Below are 22389 nucleotides of genomic sequence, written 5' to 3' on the forward strand. Positions count from 1 at the left end.
TTGTTAGGGGAATGAGGAAGGGATTTTGCTAAATCAATAGTACCGAGCACATTTAGGGCATTGATAGATTTTTTTTTTAAGGCTACATCAGTCAAATAGAGCTAAAAAAAGATGCCTTTGTTCTTGTGATATTTTACAAAAACACCATCACTCAGATGTGATAACAGGAGCCTTTGAGAACCAGCAGGTTGCCATCAACAGAAAGCGAAGAGTGAAACAATGCTGGGCCTTTGTGCCAGTGTGTGAGCCTGGTGAGAAGGAGCCAGAGAGGTGAGAAAGGGCAAAGCAGACAGCATTTTCACACAAGCTGGAAGAGACTACATTCCACTGGGCTTCTTCATCTTAAGAGGAGGGAGGGTTAAGAAGAATGACTTGTCAAATGCCATGTTGCCTTGTGTATTAACATGCACAAAAAGACATTGGGAGGGCCTCTTTACTGGACACTTAACAAATGGAAAGTGTGATGAATAATAGTTCGGTTAGAAAAGTCAATAGACAATAAAAAAAAAGCTATGAATACAGTTTCATTGCGAAATACAAAGACAGCAGATAATATATACATGATGTTGAGGAAATGATTCATTTAAAAAAACTGGGGAACTCCTGACTTGTGACACAGAGATGTGCTGCTGAATTATAAAGTGTTTTATTGCTTTCAGTGTTTTCCTTAACTGTGTGCAGATCTGCTTCAGAAGAAGAAAGGAGTAGGCTAGACTCTAGCTATCATAACAGCCTATTACAGCACTTTTTAAAAGATATACCACTGCAGCTGATGCTTATTTTATTCCTACAACTAATCAGACCACAACTGCTTTCTCTATTAATTACCTGAAATCTATCAAATTTGAAAAAAAAAAAGAGCATTTCCAAGTGTGTGTGTGTTTGTGATCTAAGGAAAATATCTGTTATTTAAGGCTCAGAGAAGAGCCTACTGTCATTTTTTGGAAATTTTCCAAAGGACCATTCCAGAATTAGGACATGGTCTTTCAACAGGACTCATCTGGTGGAAATGGAGTGGGGAAGGTTAGGCCCCAGGAGGGACTAGTGTGATGAAAGACACCACCTGGAAGCCTTCAGCGAGCATCTTACTCCTTTGGAGATAAAGAATCATGCACTCAAAAGTTGGCACCTCTGTGAGGTTATTAAGCGGATTAAATTCTAATGAATTCACACTCATGACGGTTGAGAAATAAAAATCCATTAACATTTCGGAAGAAAACACAAATTTTTTGTCTCACTGCTCCTGAAGGTTATCTGAACAGAGGGAGTCCGTTTTTTTTTTTACTATTACTCCTTCTTTCTTCAATGAAGTCACACTCCACATAACTCTTTTACTCTAACTCTCCCCAGCTCCAGTGGCTTTTTTTTTTTTTTTTCTTCACAGGGCTGTGAAACACAATGGAAAACGCACGATCACCCCAGCTGTCTCCCATTACTGACTCTAACCGAAATTATTTACACGCCTGCTTACTGGAACTATGGAGGGAGAGAGAGAGAGAGAGAGAGAGAGAGAGAGAGAGAGAGAGAGAGAGAGAGAGAGAGAGAGAGAGAGAAGGGGGGTGGGATTCAGTTTACTCCTACAGATTTGCGCAAGCATCCTCTTGACTGGAGGCTGACGAGATATGATAGCCCTGGATGAAGATACGAGTCCATCTGTAGAAACCTGTCTGCTGCGGTTCATTTAGGTGCTCCTCCTTGTGCGAGAGAGAGAGTGTGTGTGTTAGGGAGAGAGAGTGACAGATTAAGTGAGTGGGAAGAGATTAAGGAAAAGTAGAGTCATCTTTTAAAAAGTTTATCTTTACCGCAGGCCTGCTTGTAAATCCACATCAATCAAAAACAAATGTCTACACTGCTGTTAATTAAACTGGCTAATACTGGGGTGACCTTCATTCAATAAGCAAGCAATATAAACAAACAAGGCCAGCATGGCTGTCTCCTCTTTGACAGCACTGTTAAGATAAAGGCCTCACCATGGGGGGAGAACAGACCTGTAATTAGACACACACGGGACTCCCGTTGCTATGTAAACATCCCAACCACTCTGCCTAGCAGCACACTGCCTCTGTGCTGTGCTGCTCCGGCTCCTCACATGAATCACAGGGCAACATCTGGTTTAGCATGCTGGAAGGGACTTTGTCGGTTTGGCACGCTGTACGTGTGTGGAGTGTGTCGATTTGGACCAGACGACCCACGCCTGCGCCTGCCTCTCTCCTCCCCCCCCGGCCACCCCACCTCTCAGATTACAGCGGTTGCACAATGCATTTTGGCAGTCCCACTCTCGCTGGCCCCAAGAAAGCATTGTGGATATAAAGACGAACCTTTTGCTCAACTGTGAGGGGAAAAACATTACAACCGCTTTTGGCTTTGTAATGACTCTCATCTGCCAAAAGTATACAAAAAATGTAGACAAAAAAAAAAGTTGTTTACTTTCCAAAGTCCCTACATTTGAACATATGGACTGTGAATATGAGGACAATTCAATTCCTTTTTCCAGTTATTGTTTCGTTTCACGATACGGTTGTAAGACTATGTGGTTCTACAATGAATAGCCGAAGACAGATTCGTACTAATAGCTTCGTCATTCATCAAGCCGCCCCATATGTAAAATCAGGAAAGGCTATAAGAGGAGAAAGTACTTCTGCACTCAATTATGCTGCTGGTGTTTTTCAGTGAGCCACCAGCCCGGCGTTGTGCCTCCAGTATAACCAGCATCCTGCTGGAGCTGTTCCTGGCAAGTGCCTCAAATTAATATCTGGCATTGCTCCTGTAAGACTTCATTTGACTGCGAAACTCAAACTCTGCCTAAACGTCCACCATATATCCTTCACAAAACAGCAGTTCTGGCAAGTTGAGGAGAGACAACCACAAAATGGTAGTAAGGATACAGGGAGGGGAAAAAAAAAAGGTATAAACAACAAAAAGTAGAGTTAAGCAGCAGAGCAGAGACTTGAAATATGAACGTTAAGGTGCTTTCAGACTGACTTTTAAGAGTTATGGGAGGCCCAGATCCTGGATTGCATTACGCTGAGAGAAGACTCATTGCAGACTAATCTAAACATTACGTAAGAGCTCTCCTGACAAGTTTAGAGGGCAGATGTGACTGTTTACACAGATGCTGCGAGATGATAGAAATAGACAGAAAAGGAGAGAGAAGTGAGAGATAGGCCGAAGTGTTGGTGTGCGAAAAAGAGTTGATAAAAACTGATAAGTCAAAAGCAGATATGAGAATCTTCTTCAAAATGGTTAAATGCGGTAATTAGCCTGCATTTAACTTGTTCAACAATCTACTTCAGAGCATCGGAAGATTTGTCCATAAATCAAGAAGTACACATGCTGCCAGTGTGCTTTGGAGGAAAGGGCATTGGTTGTCTAACTGTAAATACATGTCCCTTGTGTCACAGTACAACAATGCATCCTGGTGTATGAGGAAGAATTTAGAGGGAAACTTCATACGTGACTTCATTGTGTTGGAGATCCTGGCATTGTGGGAGAAATGATGTTTGCTCTACCCACAGCACATACTGACTACACTGCTATTGTTTGTGTAAAAGTCAGCTCTCTGGAGTGTGGTCCAAGCCTCGGGAGGATACAGAAGAACTTTTGAAATAATAACCTATGGCGGCAATCAGACTGAAAGCATGAAAAACGCGAACCACACTTTTTTGGAGACCATGCTAGCATGCCTCCTACTGGGTAATTATTCCTGTGCTGCCACAGAAAAACAACACGGGATGTTGCAGATTAAAGCTGGAGCGAGTTCAGCTCCTAAGTCGTACATTGTGAAACCAGCCTTTATAAACAGGACATCTCCAAATCGGAAAAATAGAAAGGAGGAATGTACATTCGATTCTCAGTGAAGTTAATGCCAGATTGTTGCCAACTTGACAGATTTTGTCAGGCTAAGGTCTGCTAACTGTTTAGTCAGTTATTATAATATTTGGGCCATCATGTTACCAAGCGACGAAAACCACTGCTGAATTTTGAAGCCAATTTAGATGTTACAGCAATGACAGTTTCCTCCAATTACATCTACTGGCAAACCCCACAACATATTGAATGTCCGCCCACCACATATGACCACGACCCAACTTTTCACAAACACGTCCCAGAAAGGGAACAACATTTTTCCTGCAATAGGAAATAAAAATTGTAAGTAAATAAGCAATAAATGAGCAGTTTTTTTCAAATTCTATCAGACTTGCTCATGTAGTTTTTTATAACTAGCCAAAAACAAAGCCAAAGTGGTTGTCAGAAACTGGCTGCTGTTCAGATCTGACTGGCCAGTCTTGGCGCCACTGTCTTTGTACACTGTTGGCAGTTTGACTGACACATCATACGTCACTGAAATCTTACAAAGGTTCAATGTGTAAGAATTGACCATCTGATCCAAACAGATAGGGCATTCCCCTCCCGTCCCCCCACTCTTCTCCTACAACGCATCACCCCACCACCATTATCACTCTCTGAATATAGCGTATAGCAATCTGTGCTATGGCGTTGTCAAGATATCAAAATGTTATTGCTATATATGCTATATTGCTGCCATTTTCCAACACAGTAATCCAGTAGAGACCTAATTTATTGATATGATATTTCAATATCAATCCAGTTTACTACAATGTGCTACGACGCCAAATGTCTCATGCCAGCTTTCACATAGTTGGTGCAACCCGGTGCAGTTTGTCGGATCAGCTGAGATGGCCAGCTGATGTCTCCCCAGCCAGCGTCTGAGCAGCAGCCGGCTGCTCCGACAACGACCATTTATCTTATCTGCCCGTCATGTTTCATATTGTATTTCAGTGGACTAAGGACACCATTGAATGGTTTGGCACACAGTGTACTGGAGCAAGAGACTGAAAATAGTGCCCCCCGCTTTCTATATATTCAAACGAGAATCTGTTTTGGATTGAGAATCGATTCTGAATTTGAATCAGCACCCAAGTATCGTGATGGTATTGAATGGGGAGATAAGCGTACCGTCCCAGGCCTACAAAATCAACACTGTCATTTGTTACGACCTTTATTTTTCACCTTTTTGTTCCATTTGGTATAAAATTTAAATCCCTACGGACACTTACGTCTGTCAAATCGTGATTTTTTTTCACGTATGTGCACAACACTCTAAAGGTGCACTCACAAACCATGTACGCCGCACCGCGCACGCTCTCCATCCTCTGCCACATCCTCTGTTTTCCAGGGAAAACTCTGAAGGAGAACAATCTAAAGAGATAGAAGTGACTGTGACAAAGTAAAGTGAGCGGCAGGGTGTCACAGATACAAGTCTCATCACTCTAGGAAACTGTCGCTCATGCTCATGAGTACTTGTTGTTGAGTATAAAAGGTCATAAGTAACATGCACATTCCTCAGAGTGAGAGGCACAGTATTCCCCTTCAGTCAGATAAGGTCCATGGGGTGTGTTGTGGCAGTGAATGACATCATCCAGAGCCTACATTATTTGATACAGCACCATGTTAGCACACATTGGTTTCCTGTATTCATGTTTGTAGCCATTTTATGAGTTTGTTCACTCTCTCTCTCTCTCTGGTTGGCCTGTTCAACGGCTGTAAATTACTGGATATCTGGCAGTACGTCAGTTCATTCCAATCAGTCTGACAGATACATGTAAGCCTGCTGAGTGTTTGCATTCTGAGATTGAACTTGTCAGCAGTTTCTTAAATGTAAATCCCCCTTACTCACTACTCTGACAAGCACTGTCTAGAAAGGCATGTTGGGAGAAACAGTGGAAAATCCCAGAGAGTGGGCAAACGTGACAACACAGGACTGCAAGGTTTGGTGCATACAATAGTCAATATAATTCATTCCTGACATTGGCACCTGCTAATAAAAATGTAATTATCTAATTGCTTTTAACGCACATAAACAAACAACAATCATGTACAGTAGTGCAGCTCTATTAGTTTCACATTTTAAACAAATAAGCAGTGAGAGAAACTTACCTGCAGATGCCAGGCAACACATTGCAAGAAGTAACAAGGGAACAGTGGATCTTCGAGCCATTGTGTTATTATCCTGCAGCTTCCAGTGTAGAGAAGGTGGGTGAACGGGCCTTTCTCCTGCTTTTCAGAAAAGGTTTCCCTCTCTATGAAGCAGTCTACAGGAAGTCAGCGACAAGCTCCAGCTGTAAAGTGAACAAAAGTAGGGAAAGTCAACCAAAAGAAGTGGGTTGTGATTCAGCGTGGACAAACAGTGGGGAACCGGGCTCTGCTTAATATACCCTGTGGGAATGATGAGATGAGACAAGAGCAGCATTAGTTTGTAGACCAGGGGATTAATCTGGGAAGGTTAATTGGGGGTCATGCATGCTTCAAAGGACCGTGCTGCACACACCTTCCCATGCCCGCGGCCGGTCAGAAAGAACCCTCTGAGGAGTGTGGGACGGCTGACTGGCTCGCTGGGTGTGAAACACTTAGGAACATGCCACAGGTTATTAACGCACTTTAATTGAGAGCGTCAGGAAACACTGGATGCTCCAGTGGGGTCTTGAGTAAGCAGCTTAGCACCACCATGCTAACCAGCATGACCTTGCCTAAAGCTTTAACTTTTCTGATTTAACCCCAAACACTGACCACCATGACAGTGCAAAAAATGCATGTACTATTATACACTGAGATCCGTAAGGTTGTGATGTCACAACTATACGCTGAGTGTTTTCCCTATAAAATATGTTTATTTATGTTGTTTACCTAATTTATGTGTACTTGTTTCATTTGAGAGTCTCTATTGCGTTTTGCTGTCATTTATGATTTCTCTCCTCTGCTCTGCTCTCTGTATTTCACCGAGGGCGGGGCTTAGCCCCTCCACACACACACATACACACACACACACACACAGAGTGGAGCAGAGGAGAGACAGACAGCAGAGGAAATGCTGCACAGTTGTTGGATGTCAGGAAGCTAATTTGTCATTGCACAGCCTTCCAAAGGTTGGATAACATCATCCTCAGCGGTGGTCATCACTATTTTACCAGTGAGTTTAACCCAGAGCCCTGGTTTTAATGGGTACATTAAGCTACAATCCGTTACCTGTGGTTGGCCTGGGTGTACATCACTCAGAAAACAGTCAGCCAATCAGAGGAGAGGGGCATTGAGCAGACACAAGACAGGCTGAGTGAGACAGAGGGGCTGCATCCAGGGCTCGTACAGCTGTAACTAGGTGTTTTTTGACCATAAATACATGCAAATGTTTATAAATAGACCACAAAAAGCAAAATATTAAACTGGGAAAGGGGCATAATATGACTTCTTTAAGGATATCACAGCAGTTGTTAGAGGAATTTTAAAAACTGTGTATTACATGTGTTGTATTAATCAAATGAGTGATGTCCTGATCAAGATCATCATATATGTTTCGTATATCCCCCCATTTAACTATTTCATGTAAATATTTCAGTCGTTTGAGTTAAGATGTCAATGTTTGTCATTTATGCACAAGGTAATTGGAGCTGGACTGGATTGGATGGCCGTGCCAGTCAGGAAATCTTGAATTGTAATCTGAGCCTCACAAATGAACCATGAATGTACCATGAAGATTTAAATGACATTCATATGAATAGTGGGTCATTTGTTTAAAGCCACTATCAACCTAGAAACACACTCATGATGTTGTATAGTTCTAAATAAAACATATACTGTATATTCATTTAATTTCCTTGGCTGCCACGCTTCAAAAAGGCTTACAACAAAGTGGAAAGACATCAGATAGCGAGACATCATTGCCGTTGCATCAAAGCAGTGAGCTGTGATGATCAGACTCCAGATAAGACTAGAAAAGCAGAGGATATTCTCAACTGAATAAAGCAAGACAGCAAAACAGATTAGGAATATATAGCTGACATTCTGACAAACATTAACACAATTTGTCATTTTAGGGGCTATTATTTATTCTAAAATAATTAAAAAGCTTCTACATCATAATAATCTACCTCAATGTTTTTACAAAAACTGAATAAAGCATTCAAATGTAAATCATTGACAGACTACATTGGTATCAATTTATTATTTTTGGCTGTGGCTATTTCGGTTTAGGCATGCTCTGCAGCAACAAGAAGCAACACCTTTTTAGAATGGCAACAGAAATAGTAGCAAATGAGTTCTCTGAGTCATACCGCATTCTTTATGACATCAAAACTGCAACTGTAACTTCTGTAGAATGTGACGTTGCGTAAAACCCATGTGGTAAAAGTTGCATCTGAGACTAGTATAAGCGTATGTGCCAGATGTGCATCTATCTCGCTCGTGGTGAACCATAGAGGGTTTATGGGAAGTGATGCACAAAGAACTAAGGTGCATCACTCTGCAGCGCAAGCAGCTGCACAGGACAAAAGGGCCTTTCACTGTTTGGCAGCTGGAGGGGCTGGGAAGTAATTTTGAAAGATCATGACAAATATTACACTTTCAGCTAGTGAAGCAGAGCCAGTGCCCTCTGTTTGATTTATGCCCCTCCTTGACCTTCATCTCCTCCCTGACTCAAAGGTAAACTGTGTTGCAACAGCTTCTGCGAGGCAAAGACCAAATCAAAGAAAAGCGATGTAAAGCTACTCACTCTTCTGTTGGGTAGAAGATTGAAATATCTGATGGACAAATATTCTGAAAGACCACATAGAGTTTTGAAAAGTTTTATCACTGCTTTAACTAACTGTTAAAGTTCAATTTAAGGCATCACAAAGCTTATCCATTGACTATTCAAACATGTTTTGGGTTTTGTGTGTGGGTTTTACTCCAAAAGCTCCAGCCACGGTGCTGGTTTTGTTGCAGCAACACTCAAATCACCTCATGTGACTTCTCCTCAACCCTGACCGTCTAAGCCGAGCAGCTATTTCACCCAGAGAAGATCTGGAAAATGCATCAGAACGTGCAGACCCCAGACTGAACGTACTGCACATTACTGAAACCAAGCTGCATATTTGTGGTCACTTCAGTGTTAAAGGCCTGGCTTACATCTGTGTCATCACATATGCATACACTGCAGTTAAGTGTTGTTACGTCCAGAGGGCATATATGTTCTCGTAATCACAAAGCCAGAAGTGAAGACAGTAATACAACTGCATGTTGTGGTACATGAGTAAGACTTACTAATCTGACACCCGCTTGCTTCGTAAGTCTTCTAGATGTTCGTGTGATCACATGACCTGATGAGTGATATTAAATAAGTACTTCTCATCTTTCAGTGTCAATGTGTACAGGCACAAGACTGACTCACCACCAAACCTACATCTGTTTCCATCACAAAAATACAGCTCTGAATGAGGTATGATATGCTAAAAACATCCTGCACACAGTTTAGACTCTCATACTTGTAAATGATGTGCAACTCAATATTCATATGCAATACTCTTAATACTGAGTTTATGAGACTTAAGGTCCTGGTGCATCATATAGCATGCTCTAATAAGCAAGTATAAGTATTACCATCTAATCATTAAATAGAGCTGATTGGGTAAGAATGTAGGATTCAGATGTTTCAGATTGAAGTACATTTTCGATTAAGATGTGAGAAAATGTTGAAATGTGCAGATACAATATAGACTACAGGGTTAGAATAATACATGATGATAATCTGTTTTAGGTTAGTGTAAACTTTGGTGCAACACATCAGAGTAAACACTGTTTAAAAAGTGCTGATTAATTCAATTAATCTACGCTGCTGTTTCTCCAGGATCCAAAACTGTTACAAACTTCATCCCTTGTCACAGCAAAACTCTGACTGTCATTAATGACAACAAATACACAGCAACACAGCTCTTCATAACTGGCAACTGTCGCTGTCATGAGTAAATACAGGAATACCTGTTGATTTTGTTCAGTGTTTAATCTAAACTGGCGCGGCTGTGCTGTCAGTCACGTTTCATCCCACAGGAGCTCCTGGTTACCAACAAAGGAGCGGAGTGAGCTACACATCACGCTGTTCTCTATCTGAAGGGAATCCCTCTGTATGCGCTGGATACGCAGTCTGTTTACATGTGTTTAATTCACGCTTTTTAAATAAAACATGACCTGAACAGTGGATATCAACATGAGTACCTATTAGCTAACAACTCTGTAGCTTCAAGAAGGAACGCTGCATGTCAACGGATTCAAGACAGATGTTAAGTTAACGCAGCGAGCGCTGTAAATGCTTATTTTTACAGTATCCTTAAACACGGTGCACAGTGACAGTCTTCTGATAAAGCAAATTCTTCTAGAAACAAGCTAAGTGGTAACTTTTCAAAGTGTTAGTCCTTGAAAGCTAGCGGACGTACCATGCAGAGTCTCCAGAAAATGTCCAAGTAAACTTGGTTGAAGTTTAAAGTCGCTCTTGGTGGATGCGGATAAATCAGAGTCGTTCCTCTCTCGGTTGGACGTTCACTCCATTCCGTTGTTTTGACGAGGAAGCGTGGACGAAGTTGACGCGATATTTTACATAACAGTGGAAAAACAGCCCCTCTGACTCTAAGTTTTAAACAGTTTACTATCTATCTGCTTTTTAAGTGAGGGCTTCATCTGGAGGCGGCGCTTGGAGGGAGGAGGCTGAGCTGTGCGCGAGATGGGCCGTTGCAGAGCTTCCCAATGCGGGCGCGCGGTCTCCTCGGGGGTCCCTGCAGGAGTGTCGGGCGGACCTTCACTCAGCTATTTTGACCGATCATACAAATATTAGCCCAGGTTTAACAATTAATGACTGTATACTTTAAAGTCTTGGCACTCAGTCCCCGTTTACAGTGCAGACAGATGTGCAATTCTATACAAAACTTGCAAAATGTTATTGTATAGGGTTGCTGTAGGTCACTCTTATCACATAAGGGCCCATGGAGTGATCTGTATCTATATGGAGGTTCTTGATGCCAGATTATGGGAAAGTCTGGCTAAGGAATGAGTCTTGTTGCAAGTCATGCACACTTAATTGCAACAGCTGAGCACTTATGATGAGCATCTGTAGCTGCAGAAAAATGGCTTAAATATCTGTTATTGTTGGAAAAAGTATAATGGGGACAGAGGAAGTTAATGGAAACATAGTAATGTAACACTTGAAGTGTAAGTAACATTAAAACACTCAATTACTTCCAATTACTAAAATTACTGCACTTTGAGCAAATTTGAGGCATTTTTACTTACTTGAGTGTATTCATGTTATACTACTTTATACCTACACTTCATTACATTTCAGGAAGAAATATTACGTGAGGTGAATATATTTTTTACTTCACTGCATTTATTTGACAAATGTAAGTATGAGATACTTTGCCGATTAAGATTTTACAAGTTGCACTGTTACAGATATAAGTAGGGGAGACCAGGGACAGTTGTAACATGGGATGGTTGTAACACCTTGAATTCCTCCAATCAGAAACAAGCTCCAGTGATTACACTGACTCTACACATGCTCAGTTAGATTGTGTTCTAGCTTACAAAAAAGGAGCCACATTTGAAACTCTCAGAGAAAGTTACCAGCGAAAGTGTTTTTTTGAGGTAAAAAATGTACTTGTCTAGGAATCCAAACAAGTATTATTAGAATCACTGTTTTGTAAGCTAAAAACAGAAATGGCGAACATGTGTCAAACTAGCAGTCGAGCTAGTTAACATGTGGTGAAAACATGACTGGTCATACTGGGACGGTTGTAACACCTTGTTGCAACCATCCCTGAACCAAGTTTCATTTATATTTTAAAAACCTAAAGGCCTACATAAACTAGATAGATAGATAGATAGATAGATAGATAGATAGATAGATGGGACAGGGGAGTCCCACTTCCTTTGCTGGAGACAGCATCAGATTGGCATTAAACAGGGCAAATCATTCAGGACAGTGGCCAAATCATATGGCATTTGCCATGTGACCCTATACTGTTGTCCTCAAACTAATCCATTTTGATTTATTGTTTAAACTTTTTTGAGGTTGTGTGTTCTACCCATTAAATAATTTTCTTGCATTATAATTTGATGGCTTCCCCTCTTTTTTGTCATGTAGTGTGAAAAAACATATTCATTATTTTAAAAAAAAGGAAATGAATAGTCACAATAACACAAATGATAAATAATCTTTTTCATTTTTTTCACTTTGGCTGCAACCAAAAATGTACACTATCAATACAAACATCTTTGGCATTACCATAACAGCCACCTGTGCTTACTTGTGATTCTGATTCATTCTGTATAGTTCTTTTTTAACATTGTTCAGTGTTTAACCATAGGAATCACCTCAGCGTGACCAACAGTGATAGACAGGTCAAACTGTGCTCGGGGCATGCCCCTCATATTACCATAATTGACTAGCACTTCTCAAATCATTTTCGCTCTCTTCCCATGATGAATCTATACAAAGTTCCCTGAGTTCGTCTAGGCTAGCTTGGATATTTGCTCAACAGTTAACAGACTCAGAATACACAGAATATGTCACCCAACACAGTTTCTGGCTTCATTCTGCATTTGCTGATTAAGAAGTGTACTTTGCTGTTACTCAGGGTAATTCGGAGTGGTGTCTGCGTAAAGGCAAGCTGTTCCTCTGGCTACCCTGTTTTTGCTTACCGGTGTGGCCAGTGACTGTGTAACATTATACCCTCCAGCTTACAGTACGCAGTTAGCATGGGTTAAACCCCATGTGTTAGCACTACTGACCAACAGGCTAACGGCGCATCTAGTGTGGTTAAATATCTATACAATTTTCTTCCTTTCCAGACATATCTTCAGCCGCCAAAGGGTCGGAACGGAAGGCTAAAAAGGCTGCATCATACGGGGTGTCCATCTCGGACAAGGACCCTCACCCCATGTACATGGGCGCTAAACATGCTCAGGGATTTCTAGCTTACCACCAGTCATATTCCCACCGGCATCAATGCCAGAAAAGATTCTAGAAAGGAGGCTGAGAGTGGTGGTGGCCAGTAATCAGGACCCATGCCTGTCAGGAGCCACCCCAAAAGCCACAACCAGCACCCATCAGCCAAGAGCCACATCAAGCTGGGCGGACATGATAGAAGCTGAGTCCAAGGACATATGCCTTTTCGAGACAGCTGGGCAACAGACTAACCAGCAGCCTCAGTCAGAAAACCCAAGGCCATGGGGCAAAGACTCTGTAGTGGCAGCAAGAAACTGACCCTCTCACTATGGGGAAGGGAAGAAGAAGCATGCAACGTAGCACTCCTACTGCAACTTCTCCTTCTCCCCCTTCCACAAAGAAAAGAAGGAAAATGGAAGTGGAACAAAACCCCGAAGTTTGTTGTTCAGAGACCCTGGTGATTTCCAGTTTTTCAGGTGTCCTCTCTTAGTTTCTCTCCCTTCACATTCAAGAGGAGGAGAATCAGGGGCAGCAGGTCACAGTGTCACCAAACACTTCCACCCTGTTCAGAAATAACAGAAATAAAGCTTGCATTTTTACAGCCAGGCCCAGGGCCAAGGGCAAATGCTTCCCCAAAAACAAAATAAAAACAAAACAATGTCAGGCCCCCTAACCCCCCGCTGGTGGAACTCATGCTCCTTCAACGTTCCCTCCAGGTCCCGGAGATGACTTGCAGTGCGACTACAAGGGCCCACTTCCTGCCCTGGCAGACCAGTGGTGCGCATGTGCAGTTCACCCATGGGTTTTGTCCACTATTTCTCAGGGTTAGAGACAAAAGTTTGCTATGAAACCACTCAGATTTAACGGTGTGTTAGTTACAGTAACCGAGGGGGATTCAGCACGAGTCCTAGAGGATGACATAGCATCCCTCTTAAACGAGTGATCAGGGCTGTCCTGAGCGAGTAAGCTCAACAGGCTTTTTACTCCTGTTACTTCCTTATTCCAAAGAAGGGGATCTCATCTTTTCACCCCATTTTACATCTCCATGTGTTAAACAGACACCTATGAAAATACACATTCAGGATGTTACCACAAAGTGCTCTGTCATTCAATCCAATTGGTCTTTTGGATACATGGTTTCACATTACCATTTATCCTGCACACAGAAAGTTTCTCAGGTTTGCCTATCAGGACAGAGCCTACAAAAACCAACCCATCCCTTTCAGGGAGTCATTAGCTGCCTCCACACACTTGCTGAACACCCATGGGGGGGTGTTCAGCAAGTGTGTCTCCATTAAAGAACAGTGGCATCAGAATTTTCTTGTACATAGATGACTATCTGATATGCTCCCACTCGCAGGAACAGGCAGTCAGGGATTCTGCTACAGTGATAAATCATCTCAGGGATCTTGGGTTCAATATAAACTGGGCAAAGAGCCGAGTAGAACCCACGCAATGTACAGAATACTTGAGTCTCAACATAAACTCCCTCTCTTTACGAGTCACACGATCAGAGGGGAGATTAGCGTCTCTTACACACTGTATCTCCCTCTTCCGGCTGGGAAGTTGTATCATTCAGACTATAACCGCGCTTGCTTGGACTCATGGCTTCAGTGATATCTGTTGTACATCTGGGGCTTCTAATGATGAGGTATTCTCAGGATTGGGTTGCAGCATCACACCTGTGCTCACGCTGTCCCCATAGCTGCAAGGTGAAAATATCACCACTGTGGGTGGTGGCTCTCTGCCAGTGGAGGGACCCAACAGTTCTCATGTCAGGTGTCGCACTGGGGATGGGGTCATCCAGGGAAACCATGACAACAGACACATCCTGGATGACTTGTGCTAGCGGACATCAACTGCCAGGGCTACACTTGCTCACTGCAGTTACACAAGTTAGCTCAGGAGATAATCATGCAGCAAGCTCCTGTCCCTTTGAGTGACACAAGTGCTGGGAGAAATACAACCAAGCACCTGTAGATCTCTTTGCCTCGCAGGAAAATACTCAGTGTCCACTGTCTTTCAGACACCTCTGAGTGTTGATGCTCTGGCCCACCCATGGCCAAACGTGCTGCTCTATGCATTTCCCCCTCAGCCTAATCTCCCCCACCCTAGCCAGGGTGAGAGAGCATGGCTTGTCGCAAATGATAGTGCCGCCCTGGTCATCCAAGCATTGGGTAGCCTGCAAGAATTAATAGACAAGGGGAAAGCCTTTTCTACAGTTAAAGTGTACTTGGTGGCGATCTCAGCTTGTCATGAAGGCCTCAGGGATAAGCCTGTGGGGCAGCATTCTTTTTTGTCATTTCATGAAGGGTGCATGCCTCAAGCTCCCATTTTCCAGGCCCCTGGTTCCTCTGTGGGATCTGTCTGTAGTGTTGGACGCCCTCTCACAACACCCGTTTGAGCCTATAGAGGTGGTGGGTATGAATTTTGTTTCACTGAAATCAGTATTGCTCTTACTTTTAACCACAGCACAGCCTGTGAGTGACGTACAGACTTTGTCCATCCATCCTTCCTGCAGTTTACCCTGAGGCTCACCAAGGTCTGCCTGCAGCCCAACCTGGTCTTTGTGCCTAAGATGGTGCAGTCAGCATACAGATGTCCCACACTGGAGCTTTTGGCTTTTCACTCACCTCTATTCTCCTCAATGGAGGAGCAAAGGCTTAACACATTATGCCCGATGAGGGCTCTGCATATGTATATGTGAGTAGGACAGCAGGGTTCAGGAAAGAGGGCCACTCCCCATAAAGGCAAGCCATTGTCCTGCCAGAGGCTGTCCCACTGGATGGTGAAGGCTATATCTCCGGCCTATAGATGCAACAATGCAATAGTTGAGTGATTTTTTTTATGTACCTTGCCAGTTTCCCATTTAGCATCAGTAGAGAACTGTAAGAGCAGGGCTGACTGGTTTGCAAGCATCATTTCATCCATATCTAACTTTTGGGTTTGACCATTTGAGACGAGATTAGACTTGGGTCATGGGTTTGCAAAAACATTATTATCTTTGTTGATAATACTCAGTAGTGCCAGAAAACATATCTTTACAAATACAATAATACAAATTTGATGAAGATGACAGTAGAAACCTTTTATTTATCCATCCATTTTCAGACATCAGTAACTGCTGTATTCCGTGCAATATTATGTTCACTATCTACGATAGCATGTACAAAATTACCTATAGTTTGTAGTTGGGGCAAAGGGGAAAGTCTGTTCAGGGGCAAATGCAATAGTATAACTAAAAATACATTTTAGAAAGCACTTTTATCAGTTGTTCTAGATGTAAAATCAGAGTTCCAGTTTTAGTTATCAGTAGAGGTTTGGGGGGAAAAAGTATTTCACAAGCGTATACAGATAAACACAGTAAAAAAAAAAACAAAAAAAACATAGTCATAATAACACATTTGTATTGCAGAAATGTGCTTCAGTCCCCTCCTATAAATCATTTTCTGATGCGCCCAAATGATCTGACCCTGTGGTCCCCTTCCATCACATGGAATATTTTATTAAACAAAATTGTTTAATAAAATATTCCAAAACAAATAAGACTTGTTTTTTACATGCTTATCATTTTTAATGGGAAAACATGAAATAGGTGGGGGGAGGGGGAAATCAGGCAATCACAGGAACTAAAATAGATCATACTCATGGGCAGTTTCCATTCTACCTGATTTGAATGCCTTTTCACAAACTTATATGAGCATGTGAAGAACATGCAAACATACAGCATCAACCATGAGACTTTACTGCTGTAATATCTTAATATCTGCTGATGATATAGGTGTATACTGTATGTTCCAGTACTGGTAATGAATATGCATTTATTATTATTTTCACTGAAATACTTGGTTTTCTTGTGGGGCAGAAAAAACCTTTGAAGGCATGTCATACACTGTTTAAGGAACAGTGTTCATCAAGCATTATTAATTTTTCAATTTGGTGGTTTTAAATGCTCAACCAAGCACAACCAGAATAGTGACAAGTTTACATGTGATATTGGTATGGATGAGATCATTTGGATATTTTATGTTTTTTGGGGGGTTCAGAGAAAGGAAAGCACATGTTACATTACAGTACATTCATCTGGCAGCTTTTCTTCAAAGGGACTTACACGAAGTGAAAAAGACTATATGAATCCTTTTCATTCCTTTTGTATATTATGGCTTTTGATTTTAGTTAAGAGTAACTTTTCATTTCAAGCTTTTCATTGTGAACATAGCACACGGCCGGATATTATTAGCTTTGTAATCACAATACACATAAACATCAGTTGTGCATTTGGCTTTTCATCCATTTCCATATTTAAATTTCTGGTGGCTTTTACTATTAGGATGTGAAATATTTTGTGACTGCTCTCACAAGACATTTTTGTCACATACTTTAATTTCACCACCCCACAACCCTAATCACAAGCACTAAACTGTGCGCAGAATGATTTCTCTGTGTGAGATCTCTCCTGAACAAATACTGCATTGCTTCACTGGGATATCAGATTTCCACTGAAAGGGAGATGCTGTGTGACTGGGTACAACATAAATGTCAGCTTAGTGATTTACCACTAATGAGATGGCACCTGTGACAAGAGGGAAGGAAACTTTTGTTGTGGAAAACACACGGAAAAAAAACAACAAAAAAAAAATACCACACTGATATGCTGCTTTTGAGAGTTGACAAGGAAGCGCTCAAAGGGATCAAATTATTTTACATCTCATACATATGCATGTCTCAGTTAAAGTGTTCCACTTTGTTTATTTACACTGTGTTAGGGTTGTGAATACAGCTGAGATGAAGGGGAATAGAAAGCGTAACAGTGCATCAAAGATGCGTGCAATCTGAAGCATCTTCACATTCCATTAATGTAACTCAAGTCTTTGAGTTTGTATTGACCCAGTTGATTGCTCTGGCTGTCAAGTCCAACATTGCTCTGTCAGAGCTATCATGACACTCAGTGCAAATGCCACCAAGTGTTAGCGCATATAATAACAAATGATCTCAGTATTAGGTTGGAATGTAATATGAGAATTAAACTATAGTGCATTTCCAGATAATTTAGACTTACATGAGAATCATTTTCTAAAGAAATTGTCCATTTTCACTGTTGATATTATGGGTGTATTTGCTAATATGCAGAGTTTATGCAATTACTGTATGATTTTGATTGATTTTGCGTGCTCAGTTTTATATTTTTGTTGCACAGTGGTATTTGAAATGATTCACTCATCAACCAATCAACCATAATGCAATATACTTTTCAGGCAGCACTCCACCAATATTACATGAAATTCACTTACCTCATTACTGTAAGTACTACTCAGCCTGTTAAAACAGTTATATCATTTCTTGTGTAGTTTTGGAGTGCGCTCTCCAAAGTTTGAAAAAATAACCCTGATGATGTTAGGTTTGCGCTCGAGGCTTAACATGTATAACTGAAAGCCTGTGTTACAAACCGGAGGTTTGTTGATGGAAAGATGTTGGCATTTAGGAGGCAGGGGGTGTCTAGGGAAATACACTATACAGTTACATTAACGGAAATGTACGATCCAGTGTTTTTAGAGCTTGACCCGTACTAGGGGACAAAAAAGATACAGTATATTTTGGTGCTTTCCATTTGACCATTCTTTTTTAAGTCTGTCTCTCACAAGTCCGCCAACTTCATGGAAGTGCAGTTCCAAACTGTTGGAGCTTTAACATCTTATAATGAATGCATGAGGAAAGCAGTGAGAAAAACAAACTGTAAATAAACTGTTAATAATTATTTTACTCTAATGTGTAATTGTGCTAAGATACCCTATGATTGCTAAGTCATAATTTTTAAAAAAAGCAGCGTAGCCTCTCAATGCAAGGCTAATACATTCACTTATGTTACATTCTCAAGTCATATTGGCATGTCAAGTTTATTTGTATAGCTTTCAACCACAGAAGCAATTCAAAGTGCTTTACAGAAGGCACATACTGCAAATGCATTAAAACCATTTTTAAGCCACAATGAAGGGAGAAATAAAATCAAAGTAGAATAAAATGAAACACGTTTTCACATATATTTGGAGAGCACAATCTGATAAAAAAAACAACTGATATGATAAAGAGTTATTTTACTTTGAATCAGGTTGCAGTGATCATTGTTAATGAGTAGAATAACTTCTGATCATGGTGAAACCGCCTTTGCTTTGTCCCTCTTCCAGAAAGGTCCTTGGGACACTCTAAATATTTGATTTGGGCAGGGATTGTTATTGGATTGCTGCTGACTTGAGTTGCAGGGAGTTATCAGATGGCCAGAGTGGAAAGGGATTCACTGCCTCATGCTTTCTCAATCGCATAAAGGCCACGAGTAAAAAAAAAAAAAAGACAACCTCAACATTAAAACTCCATTTTACTCCAGCTGGCTCTTGGCATTACACCATGACTTTGAATGGCCCAGGACAGTCTCTCATATGTTCTCACTTTGATTTCAAATACCTATCAGTAGCAGAAAAGATGAGATGATTTTGTCTTGTAATGCTGGGTTTTATGCCTTAAATCATAACAGACACACATCTGAATCTTATTTAAGTGTGGACTTTTCTTTTAATTCATTTAAAAACTAAACCACATGCCAATAGACCACATCTTAAGTTTTTCTTAAAAGACTTCCCATCTTTTATCAACAGCACATTAAACTTGGTCTCTGGTGATACTAATTCAGCCAATTATTAAACAATTCATCAGCACCTCTCCCACCTGCTGTCTATTCTGGAGTCTTACATTTCCTCCTCTCTCATCCACTGTATCTAATAAGGGCTTGAAAAATACCAAAAAGTATGGAATGTGCTCATAAATTTGGATTTTCAAGGGCGTTGTTGTGTATGTTGAGAGTAGTTTATAATGCAGCACTTTGACATGGAATGATAAAATTGTAAGCAACACATTCCATACACTCATACACAGTGCTAGTGTTATCGTTGAGTAAACACAAATATGTGGATTCTGTTGCCCTCTTATGGATGATATAGACCGAGGTAATGTTGAGACAGAAAAGCCTGCTGCATATGTATTTTTAGGTATTCTTTACTGTATGAGTCAGATAATCAAGTAGTAGTAGTGGCAGCAGTGATGGATGAAGTGATCAGATCCTTTCCTTAAGTAAAAGTAGCAACACTATGATGTAAAAATACTCTATTACAAGTAAAAGCCCTGCATTCAAAAGTAGAAGTATTAGCAGCAAAATGTACTTCAAGTACCACAGGTAAAGGTATTCATTATGTATGAAATGGCCCATGTCAGTTTGATATTACTATATATTTATTACTAGAATAAATAATTAATTAATTATTAGTGATGTGTCACTGTGCAAGCAGTATTTTAAAGTTGCAGCTGTCCACAGAGAGCTAATTCTAACTACTTTACCTACTGTTGGGTTGTTAGTCTGCAAAAATGTATCACATTTTTATAAAATCATTAAGGGCTTTGTACAGTATGTACAGTATGTACAATCTAAAAAGTGACTAATAATTATAGTAATTATTGCTGTTAAATGAATGTAATGGACTAAAAAGTACATTATTTCCCCCTGAAATTAAGTAGAAGTATAAAGGTTGAAATACTCAAGTAAAGTAATTTAAAAACACACTTGAATACAGAACTGAGTAAATCAGTATCAGCGGTCAACTTTTCTAGTTCACTCACTTGTTTTGTGGAGTTTATATTTATTCTTTGATAAACAAATATCCCTTGTTACTCCTCACATTTGGACCATCAGCAGGCAGGGCCTTTTCCTATATGACCTCCTCCCTCCTGAACAAGCTTCCTGTCATTGTCAGGGGAACAGACACTGTGTCAGTATTTATTGGCAGATTCAAAACTCATTTGCGACATCTGACAATCTGGCTCACAGTCCATTCATTTCCTTGTCTAAACTTCCCTGCACTTTGTGTGCTGGTACTGCAGTCTGCCATGTTGCATATGCAGTGCTCTCATAAAATGTACTAATAGTGCTCTCCAGCTCCAGGTGTGCATGAAAAATAAACTGCTTTGCAACAGTACAATGCTAAATATAATGTAGTTGACTGTGAACTGTAGGATTTTCAGGGGTGCTTCTATGACAGACTAACCTTTCCTAATCCTAACATATTCTACACACCTTCTTGCATTTGCTTTCATGAGTTAAATAACATTATGAAACATCATAAAAGAGTTCTCTCATTGATGAAAAACTGAAAATATTTCAGCCAATCACTTTAGGTATGAAGAACACAGCACATTCACATTCCGCAAGCTTCTGGCTTGAATCACACATTTTTGCTTATGGCTCCATCTTGTGGACTTTCTGATGAAGAAGAGGGTTTTAGTTTGAAGTCTAATATCCCCCCTGTGAAGTATTGGCTGTTTTAAAAGTGTAATGTTTTCCAAGTCACTTTAATTGGCGTTTTTAGAGTGAATATAGAACAACATCTATGTCTAAGTTGCTGATGTTAAAGATTTAAAAAAAAAAAAAAAAAAAAGTTTTTAAATTACTGAGGTAAATTCAACAGTAAATGGAAAGAATCCAGCCTTTTAAAGACCATTGTGTAAATATGAGACCACAACTGCTTGCCTCAATGTGTTCAAATTATGTTTTTCAGTTCAAATGAATGAAAAAAACACAAAACAACAAACATATTGTATTTTTCATTATAATTGGCTTACCAACCATTATATACAATACACAGACAGCACCAGACAAGTCATAATTAGTAAATACGGGCCACACCATCATGGATGATATTCATGTTTGCAATGTAAGGGAAAAGGCATTAAGGATTAGCCTAATTTTTTTTTGATTCAGCAATTAATGATGACCAATTATTTATATAAACTGAAATAGCTCATGTAGGACTTTGTGTTTTGAGGGCTTGACTGGGTCAAAACCATGCTGTGGACCTGTAAAGACCACTGAAACGTGATAGTGGCATAGGCCTATACAAATTAACTTGACTAGATGTTTTTATGCTATTGATGATGCTAGTCCATGGCAACCAAGTTTTTTAAATTGTTACTTCATTGAAACCTTGTCTTCACGTTGTAATGCGTCATGAACACAATAAAAGTAACTGAGCTTAATTGGTTCAGACATCAAAATCAGCTGTCCATTTATGTATATCTATATTTGTTTTTTGTTCAGGGTTCCAAATTTCCAGTTCACAGGAAGTAATCTTCTGCGTAGTTCGGGTGACCCTCGTAAAGTCCAACTTCACCACCTCGTTGTAATACCCTGGACTATTGGACTAAGCTACTTGTGGGCTCTCGCCTATAGTAAGAAAAAGTCTTATTTAAACTAAGGTGATTCTACATACCGACCAGACATGTTCCTCCTTCAGTCTTACCGCATTTTCCAGCACATCAAAATCCGACAACATCTCGTGCAAAGCAGTCATCTTTGTAGCTTGGGGAATGTTAAGACTAGTTATTGCTTAAAACGTGTAGTTTCCTATAACCCGCAAAAAGAAAATTTAATGGTGGTATATCATATAATTGATGTTGTAAGTTTTTCTTGATGGATAACGGTTGGTAGCTTTTACCTGTTCAGTGAAACCACGTTTTCCGCTTCTGGATCAGCACGTGAAATCACCGTTTCCGTTCCCGTGGAGCCGCACACACTTCACCCTCCT

The 22389-nt window shown here is 40.6% G+C and overlaps 1 protein-coding gene and 1 long non-coding RNA gene across 3 annotated transcripts in view; both read right to left on the reverse strand.

The window, feature by feature from the left end:
* The window catches only part of tgfbr3 (transforming growth factor, beta receptor III), a 68211-nt gene extending 57677 nt beyond the window's left edge, over nucleotides 1-10534 (reverse strand). Inside the window, exons 1-2 of the mRNA XM_044361540.1 lie at nucleotides 10260-10534; nucleotides 5959-6140 (exon numbers count right to left, since the gene is read on the reverse strand). Coding sequence (XP_044217475.1) covers nucleotides 5959-6019 — 61 coding nt within the window. The 5' untranslated portion in view covers nucleotides 6020-6140; nucleotides 10260-10534. The remainder of the gene's footprint in view (nucleotides 1-5958; nucleotides 6141-10259) is intronic.
* A 7990-nt stretch (nucleotides 10535-18524) lies between these two features.
* Nucleotides 18525-22385, reverse strand: LOC122988920. 2 transcript variants are annotated; one of them, XR_006404911.1, is made up of 4 exons: nucleotides 22300-22383; nucleotides 22075-22208; nucleotides 20429-20549; nucleotides 18525-19222 (listed from the first exon to the last, which is right to left on the reverse strand). It is a non-coding gene; the product is annotated as an uncharacterized LOC122988920 (long non-coding RNA). The 2 variants fall into 2 exon arrangements; XR_006404912.1 differs by lacking the exon at nucleotides 22075-22208 and having other exon boundaries at nucleotides 22300-22385.
* Between the last annotated feature and the right edge of the window lie 4 nt (nucleotides 22386-22389).

This window comes from Thunnus albacares, chromosome 9, assembly GCF_914725855.1.
Source record: "Thunnus albacares chromosome 9, fThuAlb1.1, whole genome shotgun sequence".
Classification (NCBI taxonomy): Eukaryota; Metazoa; Chordata; class Actinopteri; order Scombriformes; family Scombridae; genus Thunnus; species Thunnus albacares.